The sequence below is a fragment of the Mixophyes fleayi genome, chromosome 1 (assembly GCF_038048845.1).
Source record: "Mixophyes fleayi isolate aMixFle1 chromosome 1, aMixFle1.hap1, whole genome shotgun sequence".
Lineage (NCBI taxonomy): Eukaryota > Metazoa > Chordata > Amphibia > Anura > Limnodynastidae > Mixophyes > Mixophyes fleayi.
Genome location: NC_134402.1, coordinates 39,359,849 through 39,384,188, shown reverse-complemented (window position 1 = coordinate 39,384,188; position 24,340 = coordinate 39,359,849). Strand labels below are relative to the sequence as shown.

The window sequence follows — 24,340 nt, the reverse complement described above, 5'->3', positions numbered from 1 at the left end:
CATCTAAAGAATTCTGACACAGATAGATGTAATTTAGAAGCACATTCAGCCAAGGACAGAACTCTACCCATTAAAATTAAAATCTACCCATTGGGTCCTCTGCGGTGTGTCCAGCCAAAGGATGATGGTCTTTGCCAACCTAGCCGACATATAGTAATGTAACAGGACTAGCAGACTCATGCCTTTTCCCATCAAGACCTAGCTGAGATGCATCTCTTGATCCTAGACTTATTCCTTATAGAGAGATAACCTGTGAGATTTGGGTCTATAGATCTCTGGCCCTTGGAAGCAATTGGTATTGGAAGAATCCAGAGAAGATAGAGGGCCCAGGGCAATGCCGTCATCTTCACGGAATGAATCCTACCAAAAAAGGATATCCTAAAAAGGGGGCACAAGTACATAACTGGTTCTCTAAAGATTTAAAAAAGAGGAACATTGATCAAACCATATAAGAGATGCAGATCTTGTGCAGAATGGAGGTTGGGAATTGGGAGATATTTTGAGACAAGTGAGGTATGTCAGTGCAATTTTGTTGATGGCCTTTTGTTGATGGAATTTTACATTAGATTTGTTCAAAAACAGGCAACCAATGTAGAGACTGACAGAGTGACTCAGCAGACGAAAAACAATTTGCAAGGAAAATCAATCTAGCCGCTGCGTGCAAAATAGATTGTAGGGGGTCGAGTCTGACTTTGGAAAGACCAGTAAGGAGGGAATTACAATAGTCGATGCGGGAGATGATGAGTGCATGAATTAAAAGTTCATGCAGTGTCTTGTGAGAAATATGTGCGTATTCTGGAAATGTTTTTTAGATGTATGTAACGATGTAAATATAGAGTTGATGTGGGAAACAAAGGATATTCGCGAGTCTAGGCAGCGAGCTGGGATTTATGGTCATCTTATCAACAGAAATAGAAATGTCAGGCAGGAAGCTTCAGTGCTGGTGGGCGGGAATATTATTAATTCTGAATAATATAAATATATATATATAATGCACCACACTTGGTACAGAACTTGAATGAGAATGCATTAAAGAATATAAGCTGTTTGTCCTCCGATGATCTGCTGTGCAATGCTTCAGGACGAGATACAAAGTTGTGCTCCTTATAATTACATAACTTTAAAGTATGCTGAATCTGGACCTTGTGTTGTGGCAGCACACACATGTGGCCATGTCACGATGGGACACGCAGTGTTACTTGGGTGAATGCCCAACGGACCCCTAAAAAGACCCCTGAAATATGGACAGTTCGGAGGTATGTAAAGGGCTGCTATAAGCAAGCATTATAATCATATTATAGCACAGCACTGTTCTATAGCAAACCAGTAGTGCTTGATTTTTAAACAATAAATAAAAGTAACTATGACTGCAGCTTATTGTAGTACATAATTATATGTGTGGGTCCAAATTAATTGTAGGTCCTCTCTAAAAAATAAATAAAAAAATCCTCACTGAACCATTTTTTTTTTTTTAACCTTTTTTCTATTGTGCTCAGATCACGATGACTGTACCTACATAGTTGTCCTGTCAGGGATAAGGCTTCAAAAAGGCCTTGTTGCTACCATGTATTTATTCTATATAGATAGGATGTAGTTGTGCTTGGGACTAATGAGACAAATGTGGGTTTATGGGGCACCATGCACAAAGCATCCTAGGATGATAAGTGTCAATCCGGGCCTGGGTACACTATAACCAGCACTAATGATCAGTGTACTGATCCAGCTGTGTGCTCACACATGCCAGCCTTGTGCCCCATACATGCATGCCACGGCAGCCATGTGCCCACAGATAACATTATAGCCTTGAGCCCCACACACAACATACCAGGGGCAGTAACAAGAAAGGAGAAGCAGCAGGTACAACAATGACACATAAAGTCCAGGATCCGGATATCTGCAGGTTACCGCACTCTCGGGGATTGACTAACAGCTTGAGCTCTAAGAACAAGGAATCAATAAATGACCGGCTGCAGTGATCTGGAAGGAGGTAAAGAAACCTCACAATTCTATTACCATGGAGACTTAGAGACCAGCACCACTTCCATCTTTATCATGGAGACATGGAGAACATTAAAAACAATGATCATGGGATATAGGAGAGCAACAAACTGCAAATCAGTTCATAAATACTGTATGTAAAATTATATTTTATTGTTTGTTTTACTACCTTTGAAACAGTGCGACAGTGTTACCCATGATCCGGATCATAGTACCGGAACCAGGTCACGTGCTGGAGCACACACACACATTATGGAGCTATGCTTTACAGATGCTATAAACAGCAGGTGTTACTGACGCTAGAGAGATCAATTTGTAGTTCTATAATTGAAGGGAAGTCGGCATCTTTTATCCTCTCCGTGATAGTGTGAGCCGGTAAGGTGATAATAATGAAGGTCTCACTGAGCAGTTTTTCCATTTATATGGTAATAACCACACTGCACATTTATGTAGTTATTACTGGTCAAATGCTAGTTAGGCTCAGATAATTCTACACAACTAAACAAAGGTTTGTCTCCAGGGGCAAACGCAGGATTTGTAGAGGGGGGTTTCCACACCACGCCACCAGTGGGTGTGACCAGCATGCATGGGGGCGTAGCTATAATATTAGACAGTGCTTGGCTGCTCTCCAACTCTTCCTATCCCCATCATATACATGGGCAATGCTGCGTGCACTACTGTTAGGTTTGCCTATGGTCCCTTCATCTCATCCCCTGTCTCGTAGGAAAATGATGTATGTGATACAGTGAGAGTACCTTAATAAGTAATTAGAAAGCATAAAACCCACCATCAAATCACTACCAATGCTGACGGCTTCCTATGCAAGCTGAACCAGAGTTGAAATGTTTTACAATATGAAGCTTTTAATATAGATATCAATTATATCGTATCAGAAAAGATCAATATTTCCCTTTCTATCTCCAGCCAATAATTTGAATAAAATTATTTGAGCAGACAAAACCTTGGCGGAAAAGGTGGCGTAAGGGGCAATGAGTGGACTGATCCCGAGTGTTTTTTGGCCATACAAACCAAAAACTAATAATCTCGATTCTCATGGCCAAGTCCTAGGAGTTCATGTTTGTTATACATTTACATGGTAGTTTTCTCAGATCAAGTAAATGTTCTACAGAATAAATATGGAAGGGGTTAGCAGAGAACCATGACTATCTTTAATTTAAAAGCAGTGCAAAGTGAATAATGAAAATGAAGCAGGAGAGAGTGATCAAAATGTTTCTTGAGCTGCATTTTGTTCATTTTAATTGATCGGTTACATGATTAGATTACCAATGTTTATTGTTTGGACAGTAACACTTTATTAAAAGATGAAATGAAAATGCAAAAAAAAAAAAAAAGGACTGCCCTTACAAATAGACAGCCCACCACCAAGCCACAAGGGTGGAAACCACGCTGCAAAGAAGCACACATACAGGATTATGGAGAGTCTGGTCTGCAACATTTACCTGTCCTCTCTCAGACAAAGAATTTTCTAAGTCTTCGATCTTTGCCTGGCACCTGAACAGGTCAACTTGCATCTGTTCTCGAGTCTGTGGAGGACAAACACTGATCAGTGGGCACAAAGCAATGTGTTGTATGTACTGGGTGAATGTGAATATAAAACTACTGTACAGAAGATGGCATTCTGTAATAACTTAAATGTATTGTATGTATGTGTGTATATATATTAATTTTAATCTTAGTTCACATTTTCATTAAGGAGAAAGACAATATTCCTGCACTTCCTCTGTCATCTTATTTCTCTGTAAAAACCTTTAAATAGCGCAACAGCACTCGGGATCCATAGAGGGATAGTAAAATATTTAAAGTTAATCAAAACAAGATGAATGTATGAACTTCATTTGAAACAATGGTGAGTTTGACACCTGCATCAGTATACTCTGTGCTGTAGGGGGACCCTGCTCTTTCCTGTCTATTACATCCCTTCTGTTACTTCTTAATAGCCTCCCCTCCTCACATTATAACACTGCCGATTACATGCAGCTACTAACACAACACCTGGAGTGAACAGGTCACTGTCCTTTACATAATCAGTACAGTTATCTCCTGCTGCTAGGAACATCCTGAGTGGCTACAAACAGGGTACACATAGACAAGGAGGAGATAAAAACTGAATATAGTAAGGTGGTCAGATTCTGGTCAAACACACCTTAAAAAAAAAGAAAAAATCTTGTTTGAGCTCATTTAAAGGGATTTTCTATATTTTGAAACGTCAAAGCCAGCCAGCGAGAGCACCGAGAGCCAGCCAGCGAGAGAGCAGCGAGAGAGCAGCGAGAGCCAGCCAGCGAGAGAGCACCGAGAGCCAGCCAGCGAGAGAGCAGCGAGAGAGCACCGAGAGCCAGCCAGCGAGAGAGCACCGAGAGCCAGCCAGCGAGAGAGCACCGAGAGCCAGCCAGCGAGAGAGCACCGAGAGCCAGCCAGCGAGAGAGCACCGAGAGCCAGCCAGCGAGAGAGCACCGAGAGCCAGCCAGCGAGAGAGCACCGAGAGCCAGCCAGCGAGAGAGCACCGAGAGCCAGCCAGCGAGAGAGCACCGAGAGCCAGCCAGCGAGAGAGCACCGAGAGCCAGCCAGCGAGAGAGCACCGTGCAGCTCTGCTCGTCAGAGCAGCGCTGTTTTCAGTGTAAAGTTTCACTTATGTTAATGTATGCCAGCTTCAGATGGCGCCAGCTTCAGATGGCGTACATTAACAAGTAAAAAAAAAGTAATATTTCACCTGCCAGTTTTTAATACATAGCGGTACTGAGCACTCCCCATACATTGTTATGGGGAGTGCTCAGAAAAACGCTAATGGGTGCAAAGCAGCAGATATCTCCGATATGCTAGATTAATACATAGGGATTTTGACAGTTTTCGGGGCTTTACAAGGGGGAAAAACTTTAATAAATAGACCCCTAAGTGCCTAATTGACAATGTAATTGCCATGGTTGGTGGCTCCTGAGGCTCTCTCTACATCGCATTTTACAATGACGCTTCAATGTTCGCTGAACCTCGTTACAGAGAACTTTTGACAAGATTGTGTCACGGGAAAGATCCTTTACGGAACTGAAGAGTCTAACTGTGTCTGAATCAATACGTTGGACAGAAATGACAATTACTCTGGCTTCTCTTTCTGCATCCAGCGTTCCTCCCACTTGTTCTTGGAGTAAGGCATACGCTCTCTGCAGGGCCTGGTACTCCCGCGTCAGCTGCCGAAACCGTAGATCAGCTTCCTCTTTAGGAGTGCTCTTCAAAACAAGCATGAACAATGCACCAAATGAATATAAAATGATTATTCAGGAAAAACATTTTTACATTTGTGAGTAATAAGGCACCAAATTTCCACATGACCAGACTATGCTATGCGGACATTCCCTGTATCCTGAGAAGGTATCCTGACTGCACTGTGCTACAAACCTCTAACCCCAATCATATAGGACGGACAATGTCATCAAAGCCAATTCTGAAACGGCCGTACAGGATATTAGCTGCAAATCTCTACCAACCTCATTATCACAACAGCCAGCAACGAAAACTGACAGTTGTCTTACAATAGATAACGATTTCAGATTTCCAAAAATAATAGCTACATTTTAAATTGCACTTATCCGCCGTCACAGTATAATTCTGTTGCGTGGGGTTATATATATTTAGGGCTCTAAGGGCACAAATGGATCCTGAGATAAATATCATTAGTGAGCCCTTTTGTAAATGTCTCCAAAAACGCAGGATGAACATGGACGTAGGAATTAATGTCAGAACACAGGAGCCTGTATAGGTTCTGAGATACATAACCCGTTTTATAATTATTTGTTAAAACCACTTTTTTTAAAAAAAAAAATAAAAAAAAAATATATATATATTTTTTCCATAGATGGGTTTTAAAACCAAGCTTGCGTGCTGTCGTGTCAGGATAGCAGAGTGTAAAATGTTTTATCTACCCTTAACATACAGCACAAACAAAAACAAAAATGACTGTGAACCATAAGATAACATTAACAGGAGCGCGGACTAGAACTTACGTCTTCGATGTCTTCCTCAGGTGTCGCTGGCGTCCTGTCTGTTCTATCCGTTGTGTACGAGGTGACTGAAGAGGTTTCGGAATCTACAGATTCTTCATCAAATCCAAAAAACGTCTCCACAACATGCCTCTAAAAATGAGAGCTGGTTATTGTCCTGGGCATGAAGAGCTGCACTATTCAATACAATCAGGTGGTTAGTTATCTTTGTCTGACCTCTGACTGACTTTTATCCTTTCATATTATAACACTCCAAAGAAATATGGCAGCATGCACTGAACTTATAAATGAATTCTTGAGGGGGGAAAAAAAAAAAAAAAAAGGTAAAGTGTAATTTATCACCTGTAATAACAATAAATATTTCTTTATAATACATTTTTTTATTACTTTTTAGTAAAACCTTACAGCATAAAGCATTTGTCTACAGCAACTCCCTAATAGTAGGTGTATTTACCATTGTAGTTGAGTTCTAAAACACTGTTCAATCACGGTCATACACATACAGCAAGAAATCAATTCTTTAGATTGTATTAATTAGGTTACATTTCTGACTAATACATTCACTAAGGAAAATAATAATGTGATAGAGCTAATCTGCACTAGAGGAGATCAGGTTATGTACTCAGGACTGCAGCAGAAGTGGGTGGAACATTGTCCCGCGTTTGGTCGACATAACTCTACTTAAAATAGATAATATTTATACCATAATCTTAAATTATTGACATCAAAAGGTATAACAAACACATAATTAAAAACAAAAGAAAAACACCTTGCACCAAAACTGGAGACCGTGTGGCAGTGGGTGCCAGATGCGCTGGCGAAGGCATATGAGGGTTTTTCATGCACAACAATGTCATACGGAGGGTGAGTCGCTGCCTAGATAACATTCAGCCACTGGATAACTTGCACTCACGTGCAGACCAATGATAAGATGGACAGAGGCTGGCTACATCCAATCAGCTAGCAGCAAACTACAACAAAGGTGCCGACATAGCCCACTACTCCTATCTGGTCACAGATGGGGGGAGGCAGCAGAACTCAATCTAATCAGACATCTGTGGGATAAGCTGGACCCAGCCTCTGAGGATAGCAACTCACCACCAGCTAATCTGCAACAACTGTGGGTCACATACGAGTCAATATACCCATGTCACAATTTTGACACATTGGTGAGTCAATGTCCTGATGAATCCAGACTTTGAGGGCAAATGTTGAACAACTCAGGATACATAGATGTACCCAATACAGAAATAAAACCTACAGCTGCAGACCACAGCGACTGCTGTCATCAGTGATAGTGAGTATCTCACAAGCTCGATCAGCAGCAACCAACCCAAAGCTTATGCATCATAATCAGATGCTGTCTGACCTGAACCAGTATTGGAGGGAGCTCAGGGTACCAGCGCGGAGAGGCTGGGATCAGTCTATCTTACAATGTGGCTCCATTGTAGAATTCTTGTTAAACTTGTTTACATTTAATTTGTGCCTTTTTAAAAAAAATGTTTTATTTTTCAATTTTCTAAAGAAATTTCAAAGGGAGAGGGAACAGTTAGAGAAATAAACAAAGAAAACAGACTATAGAGAAAAAGGGAAGAGGCACCAAGTGAGGGACAATTATTATTATCGTTTATCTATAAAGCACCAATCATATCACACAGCGCTGTACAGAGAGTATGTAATCATTCATATCAGTCCCTGCCCCACGGGAGCTTACAATCTACACCACACATACACACACATATACATACATACACTAGGGTCCAATATTGTCATTCGCCAATTAACCTACAAGTGTATGTATTTTTGGACTGCAGGAAACCCAGGCAAAACACAAGAAGAACATACAAAACTACACACAGATAGAGCACTGATTGGAATTGAACCCATGACAGAAGCACTATGAGCCAGCGATGCTAACCACTGTGCCATGTGCAGCCATTGGAAGAGGGGTGGAAATATGAAGCAGCACAGATAAAACAAGGTATAAAGGAGAACTGTTATAAGAAAGGAATTCCACAGCCTAACAACCTTTACAGTAAATAACTCCTCCCTATGCGGATGATCCCAGGACACCTCATGATTTGTTATGTACAAACACCAAACAACTATTTTCTTTCTGTAAACATTTCACATTACGGATGATGAGAATTATTTGGATTTTTGCCTGTGCACAGCTTCGGTCTCCATTATTTCACAGATAAAAGAGAAATAAGAGATTGTCATAGGAAGCCACTCACTTACTTTGCATAGTGTAATCAATAAATAAGGAAAAAACATTAAAGCAGTTCAGTATGTCCCCTTTAATGGCTCAGTAACCTCTTACAAAGTTTACTGTACAAATAACATTGCCAGGGTAAGAAAGAGGATGCTCGTGACCTCCCACTAGTCAGATACAGTCTTATAGTGGTGCCAGACAGGCACTTTGTACAGCTACAAGTGCTAGCATTCATCGCAACTCAAAACTATGTAACTAGGAAATGCTCTTCACGTCATATAGGAGCAATTAAGCTCAGAAGGCTGCGCATGCAACATTATCCCATCGTTATCCCACCTGTGTGACATGTGTGTTCCTCATTCACTCCAACAGTCAGCGTAAAACGATTTAAGCAATATGTATTTAGCGTTCGAAACATATCCAGTCACTGGGTGCAAATATTTGCACCAGTAAAAACATTCTGTGCATGTGTAAAATATAAAACCTAATTTAGAGTTGTGAGGGGGTGCTGCCTAGCCCAACTCCAAAATGCAGTGTAAGAATAGAGATGCCCTTAATTTGGGTGCTGCATGCAAGAGCATGTACTATATGTCCTGCGTGCACAAATAATGTGCAAGTGCACCCGTCAGTGGCAAATGGTTTGCTCAGCCGCAAATCCTGTGAACTGAATCTCATGTGCATGCATGTGTTATTATAGTTGATGACTGCTCAATGATTGAGACAAGAGTAATTAAAGAAATGTAATTCATAAGGGTGTGTATGTGGGGAATACCTGTGTACGTAAATATAACAATGCCTGGTGGAAACAAATGGAGTTACACAAACATGAAATCGAGTGTGTCAGTGTGCCCATCACCAACACACAAGAAAGGCAGCGATGTTACGCACTGAATATTCAGCCTAGGCAAAAAAAAATATCAGGTGCTAAGAAACAACATGGAAGTTAATCACACTCCCACAGATCCTTACTGCAGCTGAATAACAAAAGCGTCAATCCCACATAAAAGGTATAACCAAGTATAATAGTATAAAACAGCGCAAAACAGGAACTGTGGGTAGTATGCCGTTAGATAACCATCCTAATAAAACAATTCAGAAGGAAGAAATCGTAAAGTAGATAAAAATAACAATATTTATTATACAGAAATATTCAGCCTATCAAATATATATAAAGAACTCTGTGCCTCCTGCTGCCCGATGTCACCAGTTATTGATCAATGAACTGAATAATAGTATAGGCCACAACCTGGCTGCAAGATTGTTTTGTAATGTAAGCAAATGTACTCTTAGATGTGCTCTCTCATAAGTGCTCGCTACACATGGTGTCAATTCAACGTTACCTGCAGCATTCACAATTCTTAATCCTCGGAATAAAATAATGTCATAGCCGTATGTACAATACAAAGGTAAGGTAGTCTATATATCTGTGGTAGCATCTAGAATCTTAACAGTTTATTTACAGCTTAAGATCAGTGCAAAATTTTGTCAGCGTATTATTTAAAGATGTTATAGCTATTCATACACTCGTTAATTATTATTACAATTAATAGCATGTTCATGAAGTCTGCCTTTCGTTTATTACAATCTACACATTTTTCCAGGTGCATGGTGTTTAAACGATCATCTAAAACAAAGACCAAACCCATTCACCCTCTCCGAGCTCCTGTAGGATAAACATCCCAAACTGATCGTGCAAACACAAATATCTCAGCAAGTATATTAAAATGTACATTCAATGATAGAAATACAAAATGTGCTAATATATTATATGGAAATAGATTAATAAAGGAGTCCTGGCAACATAAAACAATAGTAAACAAACAAAATAAAAATACCTATGCAGCATATAACAAAATAATTACCTAGAAAGACAGAAAGCCTAAACCTCTGGCGATGTCCCCCCCCCCCCCCCCTTACCTTCGTGTTTATAGGTCAGCTCCTGGCATCCAGAAAAATACAGGCAGACTAAAGCACAGAGGCATATGAAGAAGGAGAAGTATAATATAAGTAGCAAATCTTCCATTGTGTGAGGGTGAACAGCAGCCACTTCAGCTTAATGTATTCTGTTCATTAGCTGCCGCGTTATATGCACTCCTGCCCTGCACGGAGGTAGAACTCGCACAAATGCTGAAAACCGTTCACGCGCTGAACACCCAGGGTGCATAGAATAAAGCCGGTCAATTTAAGTAATACTTATGACAATATGATAGGGAGCAGCCCCTTCCTCATCTGAACTGGGCGCAGGTAGTCTGCTTGTGGCTGGGGTCCCTAGACTATTCCATGCGAGGTCTGTACAGCTAGCAACAGTAACCTGGAGCCGGCATTAACAAACAAGAACACTAAAAATACACTTATACAGTTCAATAACCTTCACAGTGCATTATCCAACAAGTCCCAGCCTTGGTATCACACAGTGTGTAGGGTAATGTATGTTTCCAGCTAGTGTAAAAATACAGTTTATATAAGAAAGCCAGCAGGTAATGATTATACACTGAGATTTAGTGACAATCCAGGGAGTTACTTTTTAGCAACTTACAGGAAAGCAACAAACAAGTCTCTAGACCAGTGACAAGCAACAGGCGGCCCTAGGGCCACATGTGGCTCTCCATGCCTTCACCAGCTGCTTCATGCGCTGATGTCGGATTGGTTTGTGATAACTTGTAACACTCGTTTATCTTACAATATAATGCCTGCAGATATGTTATTACAGATAGATGTCTCTTTCCTTCTTTAAATGGATTGTTTTAACTAATCACTGAGATTAAGGGTGATGTGTGGCCCTTTTGAAGGATAGTGGGCTTCCCCATGTGGCACTGGGAGTGCATCAGGTTACCCATCACTGCTCTACTCAAGTAGCAAATACAGATAACAGAATATAAGCGAAATAGGTCAAATACAGAGCAATAAAATAATGATGTAGTATAGAACGAGAAACTTATAATCATTAATACTACTACTAATAATAATAAATAGTTTTGATTATTACTACTACTATTATTTGGTTTTGCGGTCATAAGATTTGAAGTTGTCCATTTTACCCCAGCAGAATGTACAGTATGACAGAGCAGTATACAGCCACACAGTACCTCATTGACCAGGATAGGGTGGTAGAGCCCAACACGGCACAGGTCATGGTATGACAGACAGATACGTAATGATGTAAGATACCCGACACCAATGTGCTTTGTCCACTGGAGCCAAAACCCACTTCTCACAACCATTTCCTACAGCTTTGTTCAACTCATTCTAACAATATACAAACGTTCTGTATGACATCTACCCTACTGATTCCACCTTGTACAGGAAGCACCTGATCTCAGAGCGCACTAGTCTTAAAAATAAAATTATACAAGCAAAAGAGTGGATAACGGCACATATAAATATACAAAAAAAATGATCAGGACATGGAAAAGTTAATGAGGTGCTTGTGAATACACATTGAAACGCATGCATTGTTTAAGATTCAGAATTAACTTTTTTTCTTTTAGAAATATGATCTTCATGCTTCCGGATTAATGGCTCTAACAACTTCCTCACAGATATTTGTGTCTGACTATAATCCATCACTTCAGGTGATGGTAAAGCAGTATGATACATTTTATTCTGGCCCAACAGTATGACATATCAAGCATTTATCAAGCAGTTTCGCTGTAAATCTCTGACAGGTTAAATCATGCTCACTAATGTTATTCAGATTAGCAGAGCAGAGCCAATCAAGACACATTGACCATATTAATCACACATCTATGAAGTAGCAATTTGCTCGAGGTCACTTGTAATATACAAGACCTTAAGAGCTGCAATCCTGAAATCAGCTATTCAGATAGCAGCTTTTATAGACATATATCATTCGCATATCTTATCATATTTGCATTATTCATGAATACAATCTATTCATTATTTGGTGGACTTTTGTGAATGCGGGTTTTTGGATTCTCTTAAACTGGGATCATACACTGAACTATTAGTGACTGTGACATACTAAAAGCAGGAACTGAATCTGAGTTGCACAGCCTCTGAGGGGATTTGAACGTTATAAATCAGTGCTCTGCAACCACGAGGTAGTGCTAAGTGTACCGCAACGCAATGCCTCCAACAGGAGAAAAAGCACAAGATCCTCTCTCCTACGTATGGTCCTTTCCTAACTTCCTCTCCCACTGTACCCAGAAGTCCTGCCCTCCTCCCTACTTTTCCTTTCCCTGGGTATGGAGCTAGCACTGCACCTTTCCTGCTACTTGTTGTGGTTATCTCGTTTTGGTGAGTTTATGTTCATTTAAACACTTTCTCTCTTTTAACCACTGATCTCTGCTGTCTCTTCCCTCCAGCAGTCTCTTCCTTTCTCTCCCACATTAACTGTAAACCAACAGCACAACAACGTTGGCAAGTAGCGTCTCTCTCTGTCCACGGGCTTAAAGCGCTAGCTCTTCGGAACAGGGACGTCTGCAGTCACGTCCTATATAATTTTTCAAATTATGAAACTGGTGTACTTATCAGAGTTCACGTAAACAGGGCTGAGCCTGAAATAACCCGCACAGTTCATCATCATCATTTAGGCACTGTTAAAATCATAAACATAGTATATTATTGTTTTTGGGAACCATGTCTTTTATTTTATACTGCACAAATAATCTGGTGTCCAGTTAAATAGAATGTACTGTGTGTTGCGGAATTCTGGGAAATGCTTAGGTGTGCCGAGGGTAATTGGAGGTTGCGGAGCTCCTTATTTAATCAGAAACATACACACTGTGTAGAAGAACACTGGCAGTACATGCAAGGGTGCATTTGCTTACCTTTACTTAATGGTGCTTAATCTATGCTCAATGTCATTTTTTACCGTGCTTGGTGCCCAATACAAATATTGGGAGGGAGGTATTTAAGTATGCACACTTACAGGCTTGTCATGAGAAAGGTTCCAGATGTAGGACTGAAACATTGATTTGTCTGCAATAAAATCATTGTACTTCTAAAGGGGCTGCAATGTGCCTTTCTCCCCACACCCTTTATCCTCCTAACTGTGCCCAAATATCAGAAAGGCCCACCCGCTTTCGGATCAGAAATCCCAACATTGGACTAGTAGGAGGTATTATATGGCTGTGGGCCTGCAGCTTGGTTTTAAAACTGTAGTGAAAATGTAAGTGGGTGTTCACTCTGAGGGAGTCAATTTGATTGTAGAGGATCCCATTTTTCCTGCTTCTCCCAGCACCAGAAACTTGATTATAAGTGAGGTATCAATTCTGTGTTTTATCCTTTTTATTTTACAAGAAACAATTGCGTTATATTTGTATGCCTTTTTATTAACTGTTTTATCTTAAGCATTGTGGATGTATTTTCCATATTAAATTACACTTAATAAGTTCAAGTCTCTGTGTTCTTACGAATTCACGCGACAGTTTGGTCAAGACGCTACATGATTGAAACGGGGAGAACATTGTGGTTTATGTGAACTCTGATTAAAGTAAATTGTGTTAGATTAATGCTAGGGAGAACCGAAAGCTTCCTAAATAAGAGTGCCAGCTCTTGTCAGAAAAAACCTTGGTGGTGGCATAATTAGTACCGCAAAGCTAGTGTGTGGCATAGATAGGGAAGGATTTAATCATTTTAGACAGACCAGGGGTTGTTCTTTGGTTAACCCTGTGTCACACACACATCACGCAGGCTCAGGTGAGTGCTGTTCGTGACAAATTAGTACCACCTTATTTGTGTCTCTCCCTTTCCTTTAGAATGTAAGCTCTCATGAGCAGGGCCCTCTTTCCTTGTGTGCTCCTTCTACTGTTCCTTCACCCTCTGTACCTCTTGGCCTGCTTCCCTGGCCCTATTTTCCCTGTTTTCTTAAGCTTTGGCTTTCTTCTCGCTGATTTCTACCATCGCTTTCACTATCTGTCCCAGATTTAATCTGATTTGCTTTACCCTGTCACCCGTGTTTGCATATATTTTTGTATCATGGTGTGTCTTGGTTTTGTTTTCTGTATATGTAATGTACGGCGCTGCAGACCCTTTGTGGCGCCTTATAAGTCAAAGATAATAATAATATTAATAATAATAATAATAATAATAATAATAGTAGTGGTATATATACAGTATATAAAATACACACACATCCTACCAAACACTGCTTCTCATCCATAAACCTGTTATGACCTATATCCTAAGCCTCTTTTGCACCACCTGCACAATGCACTGTAACATTCTCAAAACTTCCGCCTTACTCCTAACCCTTATGGAAAACAGTTCGGGCCATAAGGGGCTAGATTATTACAAATCATTTATTTAAAACAGTACTTTGGCGTAATCCGTGGTAAAAATTACTGAATTAATTCTAATTCAATCACATATGAAAATAAAATATAAACGATAAGTATTTTATTATTATTAATTTTTATTTATAGGGCGCCACTAGGTGTCCGTAGCGCCGTACAGGGACAAACGAAATTACAATACGAGGTGAGACAGCATAGTACAGTAAACAATAAGCACAGTAACTCAGTGAGCTCAAAGCACAGCTAGAGAGGGCGGGGGAGGGGAGAGGGGAAGGTCCGCCAACGACGGAGTCCAAGAGGAAAGGCACGGATGACAGGGAGACCCCCAAGCAGAGCTGGATTAAGGCTTTGGGGGGCCCGGGGCACTTAAGACAGGGGGGCCCCTAAGATCTAAAATTAAGGGCATACTAACACATCCTGCATTACATCACCTACAGCCCACAGTATGACACTTACAGCTCTCCCAGATGGCTCGCCTAGGTTGTCTGCATAAGAAAAATCATTGCTTCCACAAACTAAAATACTGTACACTAAAACAATCAAAACGCCACATTAAAATGGCTATTGACACCACACATTAAAACTAGCAATGATATCGCACATTAAAATTACCATTGATAATGTACACTAAAACTAGCAATGATACCGCACATTAAAACTAACGTAAAAAATAAACATTGATAACAGAACGCCAATTTTGACTAATATATATATATATATATATATATATATATATATATATATATATATATATTACTACAATCTTATTCAATATTTATTCAAAATTGCTAATGGGTGTGTTGATGCAACCTCCTACAGACAAAAAACCTGCATTGTTGTGTACACCATTGAACGGTCACCAAAAATTAGGATTGTCCCACTAGGATCACAACATTTCACAGACTCTGCTGCGCTCTCTCCTACCCGTTTTCTCACTTTCACCACCTGTGCTGCAGGTGTCTTTAGTCGCGGCTTGTCTGGATCCTGGAATGTTGGAGGACCTATTTGGAAAAAAAATGGCTACTTTTATAAAATTACAGCCAGCCCCGGCGTTAAATCAATAATAGAGACCTCATTCTCCCCAAACTCACCCCCAAACCACCCCATCTTAAATTAATAGTTCCCACTAGTTCCCATAGTTTGCCTCTCTCCCCCCCTTTTTCCTCATACTGTGCCTCTCTCCCCCTTTTTCCTCATACTGTGCCTCTCTCCCGCACCTTTTTCCTCATACTGTGCCTCTCTACCGCCCTTTTTCCTCATAATGTGCCTCTCTCCCGCCTTTTTTCCTCATATTGTGCCTCTCTCCCGCCCTTTTTCCTCATACTGTGCCTGTCTCCCCATTTTTCCTCAATCTGTGCCTCTTCCCCCTTTTTTCTCATGCTGTGCCTCTCTCCTCCCCTTTTTCCTTACTGTGCCTCTCTCCTCCCTTTTTCCTTACTGTGCCTCTCTCCTCCCTTTTTCCTTACTGTGCCTCTCTCCTCCTTCCTTTTTCCTTACTGTGCCTCTCTCTCACATCCTTTTTCCTCATAGTTTGCCTTTCTGCTTAATTCCCTTTTTTCAGTTACCTTTCTATTAGCTTCTTTCTTTTCTTCTCTTCTGTCTTCCCTTTTCTTGCTTCCTCTCTGCGCTGCTCCTCACTGAATGACAGGCGTGCTTTGATGACATCACGCCTGTCATTCAGTGTTAACAGAGCAGAGAGGAAGGAGGAGGGATGGCGGCGCCGCGGTCAGGTGAGTAAATATATATTTTATTTTTTTGCCACCCTGCTCCCCCCACCAACGAAGAGGAGCAGCCCAGAACCCGCCCCTAAACCCCCCGACCCTCCCCCCCCCCCCCCCCCGCAAAAATAACAAAAAAAAAACATGGTCAGTGCGGAAGGGGGGGAGGGGCACGGAGCGTTTGGTGTCAGTTGCTGTCAGCAGGAGCAGGTTAGATCGTACAGGGGGGTGCGGAGAGAGGGAGGCCCGGAGCGGTTGGTGTCAGTTGCTGTCAGCAGGAGCAGGTTAGATCGTACAGGGGGGTGCGGAGAGAGGGAGGCCCGGAGCGGTTGCTGTCAGCAGGAGCAGGTTAGATCGTACAGGGGGGCGCGGAGGGGGGAGGCCCGGAGCGGTTGGTGTCAGTTGCTGTCAGCAGGAGCAGGTTAGATCGTACAGGGGGGTGCGGAGAGAGGGAGGCCCGGAGCGGTTGCTGTCAGCAGGAGCAGGTTAGATCGTACAGGGGGGCGCGGAGGGGGGAGGCCCGGAGCGGTTGGTGTCAGTTGCTGTCAGCAGGAGCAGGTTAGATCGTACAGGGGGGTGCGGAGAGAGGGAGGCCCGGAGCGGTTGCTGTCAGCAGGAGCAGGTTAGATCGTACAGGGGGGCGCGGAGGGGGGAGGCCCGGAGCGGTTGGTGTCAGTTGCTGTCAGCAGGAGCAGGTTAGATCGTACAGGGGGGCGCGGAGGGGGGAGGCCCGGAGCGGTTGGTGTCAGTTGCTGTCAGCAGGAGCAGGTTAGATCGTACAGGGGGGCGCGGAGGGGGGAGGCCCGGAGCGGTTGGTGTCAGTTGCTGTCAGCAGGAGCAGGTTAGATCGTACAGGGGGGCGCGGAGGGGGGAGGCCCGGAGCGGTTGGTGTCAGTTGCTGTCAGCAGGAGCAGGTTAGATCGTACAGGGGGGCGCGGAGGGGGGAGGCCCGGAGCGGTTGGTGTCAGTTGAACTGACAGCAGGAAAGTTCATGCGGCGGCTTGCCCTCGGAGAGAGGGGGGCCCGGGGCACGTGCCCCCCCCCCCTTAATCCGGCTATGCCCCCAAGGGGAGAGGAGGGAGGGAGAGGGGATGGGGGGGAAGAGGGTCCTCAAGGAGGAGGGCTAAGTAGCTGGAGAGCAGAGTTAACAGTGGTGAAGACAGGAGGAGAAGTAATGTTTATAACCCCTCTATGTGTATACTGTGTGAATATCCATTAGCCTAGACAAGCGTCCTCCCATACTGTACATAGAGAAGCGTCTGAGAACTGCAGGAGAGGGGTATGAAAGCCGTGGGACTGACACACTGACTGACCGGCCACAGTACTGGTCTACCAGAAGCCGGCTGTCATTTCCACCAGTGCGTAGGACCACACAGCTTTCAGATATGATCAATACAGCGGACACAGGAGACGGATGCATTGTGCCAACAGTAAGGCTCATCAGTGTACTGACCTGAAGGAAGGGGGAGTCAATTGGGTAACCCCACCTTAGGAAATTGAGGCCACAGAAGTCTTTGAAGTTCAATTGCATAGTTAACATTTAAATTGTCCATTAACTAAAAATAGCTGTTATGTATCATAGATACCGGTAATTAAAATCATATCACGATGATTGTTCTGACTCCCAGTCTAGGGTAACTTCCTGTACTGAAATAACGCTAATATTGGTGGGAGCAGGGCGGTAATTACTAGTGAGTCTCATAGGAACACGTGGAGAATACTCAAAGAACAGAATTACTAACATATGACTGTTAATATTTACAGCAGAGGTTGTGTAGCTGTACATCCCAGCACAGTTATTATACACTGCATGCAAGTGCTTGGGCTACAGTGCTGTACAACCAATTAACTCATCAGGTAGAAGATGTCCTTACATCATCATACAGAAGATCCATACAAAATATTTTTCCTCCTAGTCCTATAATATACTTCTACATGGTTCAAGATGAGAGTATTTCTGGACAATAAATTCCAAAAAAAAAAATAAACTACGATATATATCGGTTCAGAAGAAATACCACAAAATATACTGCTTGTTACTGAAAAATATCAGATTCATGGAACAGGATTATAGTAGATGTATAGGGCAAACCACGTGCAGTTATAGGGCCTGAGTCATTAACGAACGCATCTGCCGGGTTTGTGCGTGTTGTTTACAAAAATCATGCTGCTCATGCTCAGAAGCGGACGATACGCGACAGAACGCAGCCACATCGGTTTCGAGCACACACGGCACATACTACAGACCACGATTTAGGGGAGGGAACAGGGGGGTGGGCAATGGGCGAATTCACATAGGCAATGTACCGTAAGGGCGCTCCTGTGCAGCCACATCTAAGTCAGACTCTGGCGCACACAGAAGTGCGCTGGTTGTCTGCCGTATCTCTTGCTGCAACTGGGGGACTAGTTTATGTTCTGAATACTAGTGCTGAGAGCGGAGTACGTATATGAGAGCATGTATTTGCAATCGGGAGCCACTGTAAAAATGTATTTTATGTATAGCAGACATTAAGGACAGCCGTATAAATGTTTTTTTTTTATTTCAGGGAAAAAAATATATAAGAAAAACAAAAAAACATTTTTTTAAAAAAACAAATCCATGTATAACCAAAAATGACTATTATTAACAGGTAACATTAATTGCTTAATTTTTTTTTTTTCTGAGCATTCTTTTGAGATTTTATTTTCCACATAGGTATTGTACATATCCCACAGTGTCTGGTCTAGTACAGCAGAGTAAACCTACACCCGTAGTCCTCACCACACGTATCTTTACCTCCGTTCCTTGTTGTCTTCAGGAGTACACAGAGCAGAGTTACATGTGGTTTATAACAAACACATGCTGCGCTCAGTATACGTATCTTAATGACTCAGGCACGTAGAGTCTAAGTACCACATTAGACCATGAAGGTGAGGTCTACTCACCAGCTTGAATCACCAGCCATAAGATAACCACTGTCTGAACGTTAAACAGTAGTGGTTTGATTCCAAAATATGTACTGATGCCTATGCACAAAGGTAGAGTGCGCCCATGTGAAAGTGGGGCTTATTTGTAAAGCTCCTGAAAGTATCAAACTGTCAACCAGTGATGGACCTTGGACCACTACAAACTCATGACAGGTTTACTGAACTTGTTTATGTTGTTTGTTCCTTTTGCATTTTAAATCACAGCTTAATTAAATATTCATTTGTAAAACCAAGGAAATAATAGGTAGTGAGAATAAGAAGAATAAGACGCTACACTGAGCAGTTGGTCAATATTAAATATAGGACAAATCTTTAAGACCTAGGGCTAGATTTACTAAGCTGCAGGTTTGAAAAAGTGGGGATGTTGCCTATAGCAACCAATCAGATTCTAGCTGTCATTTATTTAGTACTTTCTACAAAATGACAGCTAGAAGCTGATTGGTTGCTATAGGCAACATCCCCACTTTTTCAAACCCGCAGCTTAGTAAATCAAGCCCCTAGTGTCTCTGGATCTCCTTCCCCTTATGTAAATGAGAAGAAAAAAAAACATTTTTGCATAGATTTGATTATTGACAGTGCAGTGCACCATGCAAAAATGTATTACGGCATGGACTTTTCTGATATATAATGCCCATTAGGCGTAGATATGCGCTTCTGTGGGTGGTACCTGTAAAGTATATTAGCATTCCATAAGATGTAACATAATAATAAGTATTGGCTATTTGCACCAGAAGTGGGGGAAGGCATAACATGGACAACCACATGAAGGAGCAGCCACAAAAATCTGCATAGGGTCATCATGTGTAAAGACAGACTAGTAGTGGAAACTGTCCCAATGATGAACCAAACCTGTCTAGAAATGCATTGGGTTATCACACAATAGTGTATTTAAATCTAATGTTTGACAGCCCATTGTCACTGTGTTTGTCTGTTTGGAAGAGGGGAAATCTATCTTCATGACTAACCAGGGGAGGAAATGGCAGCACATGAGAAGAAAGTCCTTGTCTACTGTCCCAGTGGAATCTAGTCCTGATCAGTTGGCTCGGTGCAGTCTACCCCCACTCCCAGATTTATCCAGTATTTTAAATGCCTACTTGAATTATGGCAGGGGTAGAAGTGTTTTTGGCTCCTTATAAGAAGCACATGTTGATGTATCAGTGCGTGTACATTCATTACCTTTAAGTGGATGCCGTGTAACAGCTTTGTAAGAGTTATCGATAAACAAAAAATATCACCGTTCCTTAAAATCCTCCTCTAATCTTGCAAAAGGCCTATATCTGCTGTACTGTTGTGACCAACAGCTAGCACTCTAATCCATCCCCTGGCCCTAATGTGTTGAATCCAGTGTCCTAATCTATAGAACCTGGTCAGGAGGAACCAGTCATGGCCATCAGTAAAGGCGTGCTTCTTATTTTGAAGCCTGAAGTGGATGCTCCCAATAACCCAATGCAATGCCAAGACTGAGCTGGGGGCTTGGGTCTTCTGGACCGTTCCCTAAAGGGAAAGGGCACCTTTCCTCCCCATCCCACGGAAGCCAAAAGGCCACAGAGAGGAACAAGGGTCTTCAGCCCCCCCCCTCGTCAAAGTTAGGGAGAGCCCCTTGACATGCCCGACGTCTGGAGCCAAAAGGCTCCTTAGGAGGCAAGGGTCTTTAGGCCCACCTCCGCCGCAAGGTTTGGGCTGATACGTTTCTCCCCTAGGTAGGCTGAAGCTTTCGCCAAGGAACTGATCCTTCAGCTCCCCCCCAGAGGTGCCTCCGATAACATGGAGAGGGGGTCGCTCATAAAGGTCAATACCAAAACCCCTCAAGATCGTGCAAAACAAACTTAAACCGTGAAAAAAGTGCTATGAGCCAAGTGCTGGTGTCAATGAATAAATAAATTGCCAATTAAGGCCCCAGACTCTGGTCCAGAAATCTAAATATTATCCTTGCAATCAGCCGAAAGGCTAGTGCAAAGGAAAATGGTGTCACTCAAAAATGAAGGTGCTGTAGTGCCAAGTGCCTTACACGGTGCACAGGTGTCCAGCACCACCATGGGTATTTTCAAGCACCGGCTTCATGACCAGGTATTGGCCCAGCACCTGCAGGGGGAGCCTTTAAGCCCCACTGTGTACATGAGTACATGACCTCTGTACATGAGCAGTATATGTACCTTGATGCCGTGAGAAGCAGTAAACAAAGTTGATGCATATTTTATCACAGCAGTTAATTGTGGACGTGCATTTTACATTTTCCACTCATCATAAATCGCATATAGCTGCAGAAAATAAACTGGTTGATGATTCCAAGCTCAGTACATAATATAGTAAGTGTGAAAACACTTGTATCAGTCGTCTCTACTTGAAGAGGTTGCAAATATTTTTTGACCCTGATTTAGAGCACACCCCCTACTCACGAAGAGTGTGTCATAGGGGAGGGTTCCGCTGACTAAAGTTGGCCGCACGCTCATCTTTTTTTTATTTGCTGTTTTGAACAAACACTTGCATTTCTGTACAATGATCAGTACAAAATTGAAGCAGACATTACAATCCTATGCTTTTTCTACATTTTTTAATCATATTGTTAAAAAACAAAAAAAAACAAAACCCTAAAAAACAAAAACATTTTCAGTGCATGTGCAATGTCAGACACTTGTGGAATCAAAATGCTCTAATTGTACAATTGCAATGTATACTCTTCAATTAGATTGTTTATACTTTCCTGCTTTATTGTAATATCTTTTATGCGTAATAATGGCTTGCTGTAAATCCTGCTATATTTTGCAATTAAATATCTTTGTGCTTTGGAACCACAAGAATCGCATTGGACAATGTTTTATTGGTAAGCGATAAAATTACTTTAATAAGTCACACTGAACAATCAGATCCCTGTATGTCGGAACATATAGACTCAGTCGCAGGAAAACAAGACGGATAATAGACTTGATATTTAATTTACTGAAAGACTATAGCTGGAAGTTCACTTAAAGTTTTGATGTACTATATCCAGCGTTATATAGTTACAAGTACAGGTTTTATTTTATGACAAATAGTTTTACGGTTTCCTCTTGGTTACACATTGTAGCACTAATTCTGCTTATTTTATCAAAACTTGTCAATTAACAACCTGTAAATCTCCTGAGGTTTGCATGCGAAAATATCTTGATGATATTGGTAATGTTTTAGATCACAGCCTGAGACACCACTGCACCAAGTCTCAGACAGCACTGTCAGGAGGCAATGTAATATAATATAATATAATATAATATAATAATACTCTGCTAGGACTCATAAACCTGACCGGATTGGTTTGTACAGCAGCCCACCCTGCAGGATAATTACGGATGTCCTGACAATTTGAATATGGTTAAGAGGAGACATTTGTGTTACACATATTACAAGAGATTAAACAAGCAAAAGTAAAATAGAGAAATTGAAGAAAGTCTGTGAAAACACATGGAATAAGGCACTTTAGAGCTGAGAGTTTTGCTACAGGCCCAATTTTCCCTTAAATTGTAGCTAAAACAACCATTCATCCTCTGAACATTCCGAAATATAAGATGCGTCAGGGATGCAGCATGTTCTAATCCGGGTACATCAGGAGGTTTAGTGAGTACAAAAGATGTGTTTACTATTGAGATCAATGATCGCTGCAATCACCAGTGATCAAGCAGTGTCCTCAATGCAGGAGCACATCTAACTGCACCAGAGTTAAATGGTTCTATTTGGGGAGTACGAGGCCTAAGGATTACACGCCCCCTTCCCCACCCAAAAAAAAAAAAAAAGAGTTCCAAGAGCGTCAAACACCCTTGTATCACCCAAAGATTGACAGCACTGTTTGAGAAGCTCAGCCTACAACACCCTTGATATTAATAAGTACACCTTGCCTATGAGGATGGTTCGAACTGTAAAAGAAAGTAATTATTTGAACTATTTTACAAATTTAAAACAAGGGGAGAAAATACCTTTGGATGCTTCAAGCTTTTTCTCTTCGGCTTTTTGAAACGCAGAATCCGTTCTTTTTCCTTAAAACACAACAAACATCATTGTCACATACAAACAACCAACAGGGTAGTAAGGCTGTCCAAATACAGCGTGATTCGCCCAAGCTGAGCATTCATTGTACCATGTGTGAGGTCGTTGTGTCAGATCTGTGTGTGATGAACAACCAGGAAGCCATGTCCCGCACTGTCATGTGTATGGTGCATGCAGTGTGCTTTGGTTGTTACATGATCAGTGTAGAACAGCCACTTCACAACACGTGTGGGCACCCTTGGAACACTGGCAAACCGCCAGCAACCACATTCTAACACCATTTGTACAGAATACCTGTTTCCATACACAGTGGAGATTGTGATTTTGTAGGCTGAAGTCTCCAGCAAATGGACAGGCTGCATTCTCATATTGGTTCAGCCCACAAGACGTTTTTCTCCACTGTGTTTTCGGCATTGAATACACTTTACCGCCCTCTAACCAAGTCCCATATTAAACGGAACTACAGCTGTGACAATAGCTGTGGAGGGACATTGTGGAATAAAATGGACCCATTTATTGTGCTGCAGAAACACCATGAATGACAGGAAGAGGTGGGAGCAGTCTGTGACTGCTGTATTTTACAGTTATTACTTGGTAATGCAGATTTTCTTATGCACGGCTTGCATAATAATTTGGTCTCTTGGTGGCACATTGCTCTTTCAGTAAGAAGGTTGTTGTGAGTATATAGGTACAGCGATATCTTGAATGGCACCAGGATTATGGTACAACACGATTTTATTATGAAGTCAACACATCAGAGCTATTCAGCCTGAGACCAGTCTAACTTGTGCCCAAACCCGTATAAAAGCTATATTCTAATCTAACTTAACTGACCTATACCTGACCTAACTAAACACTAATGTCCTATGATATCTATAAACTAACTTAACCAATGATATAATACTAACCTACGTTATTCCAACGAACTAACTACTCTATACTATACATGCTAAATAAATTAAAACTATCTACACAGCCGTCTAAGGTATTTCTTCCAAGTTGTCTCTCCAGAACTCTCTACTAATCATTTACTAAGCGAGAGGGGTAACCATCACGGGCACCAGAATCACACGGCCCTGCATTTCACACTCCCTTTACAGCAACATTACCCAATTCAAGAGATTTCACGCATTAAAATCCTGCGACATCATCGCTCAGCAC

At 41.8% G+C, this 24,340-nt stretch overlaps 1 protein-coding gene across 7 annotated transcripts in view; it reads right to left on the bottom strand.

The window, feature by feature from the left end:
- Nucleotides 1-24,340, bottom strand: part of JAKMIP1 (janus kinase and microtubule interacting protein 1) — a 122,767-nt gene that overhangs the window by 41,419 nt on the left and 57,008 nt on the right. For all 7 annotated transcript variants that reach the window (XM_075194608.1, XM_075194566.1, XM_075194609.1 and 4 more), the window contains exons 8-11: nt 23,110-23,169; nt 6,012-6,140; nt 5,109-5,237; nt 3,459-3,542 (exon numbers count right to left, since the gene is read on the bottom strand). In XM_075194608.1, the coding sequence (XP_075050709.1) occupies nt 3,459-3,542; nt 5,109-5,237; nt 6,012-6,140; nt 23,110-23,169 (402 nt within the window). The remainder of the gene's footprint in view (nt 1-3,458; nt 3,543-5,108; nt 5,238-6,011; nt 6,141-23,109; nt 23,170-24,340) is intronic.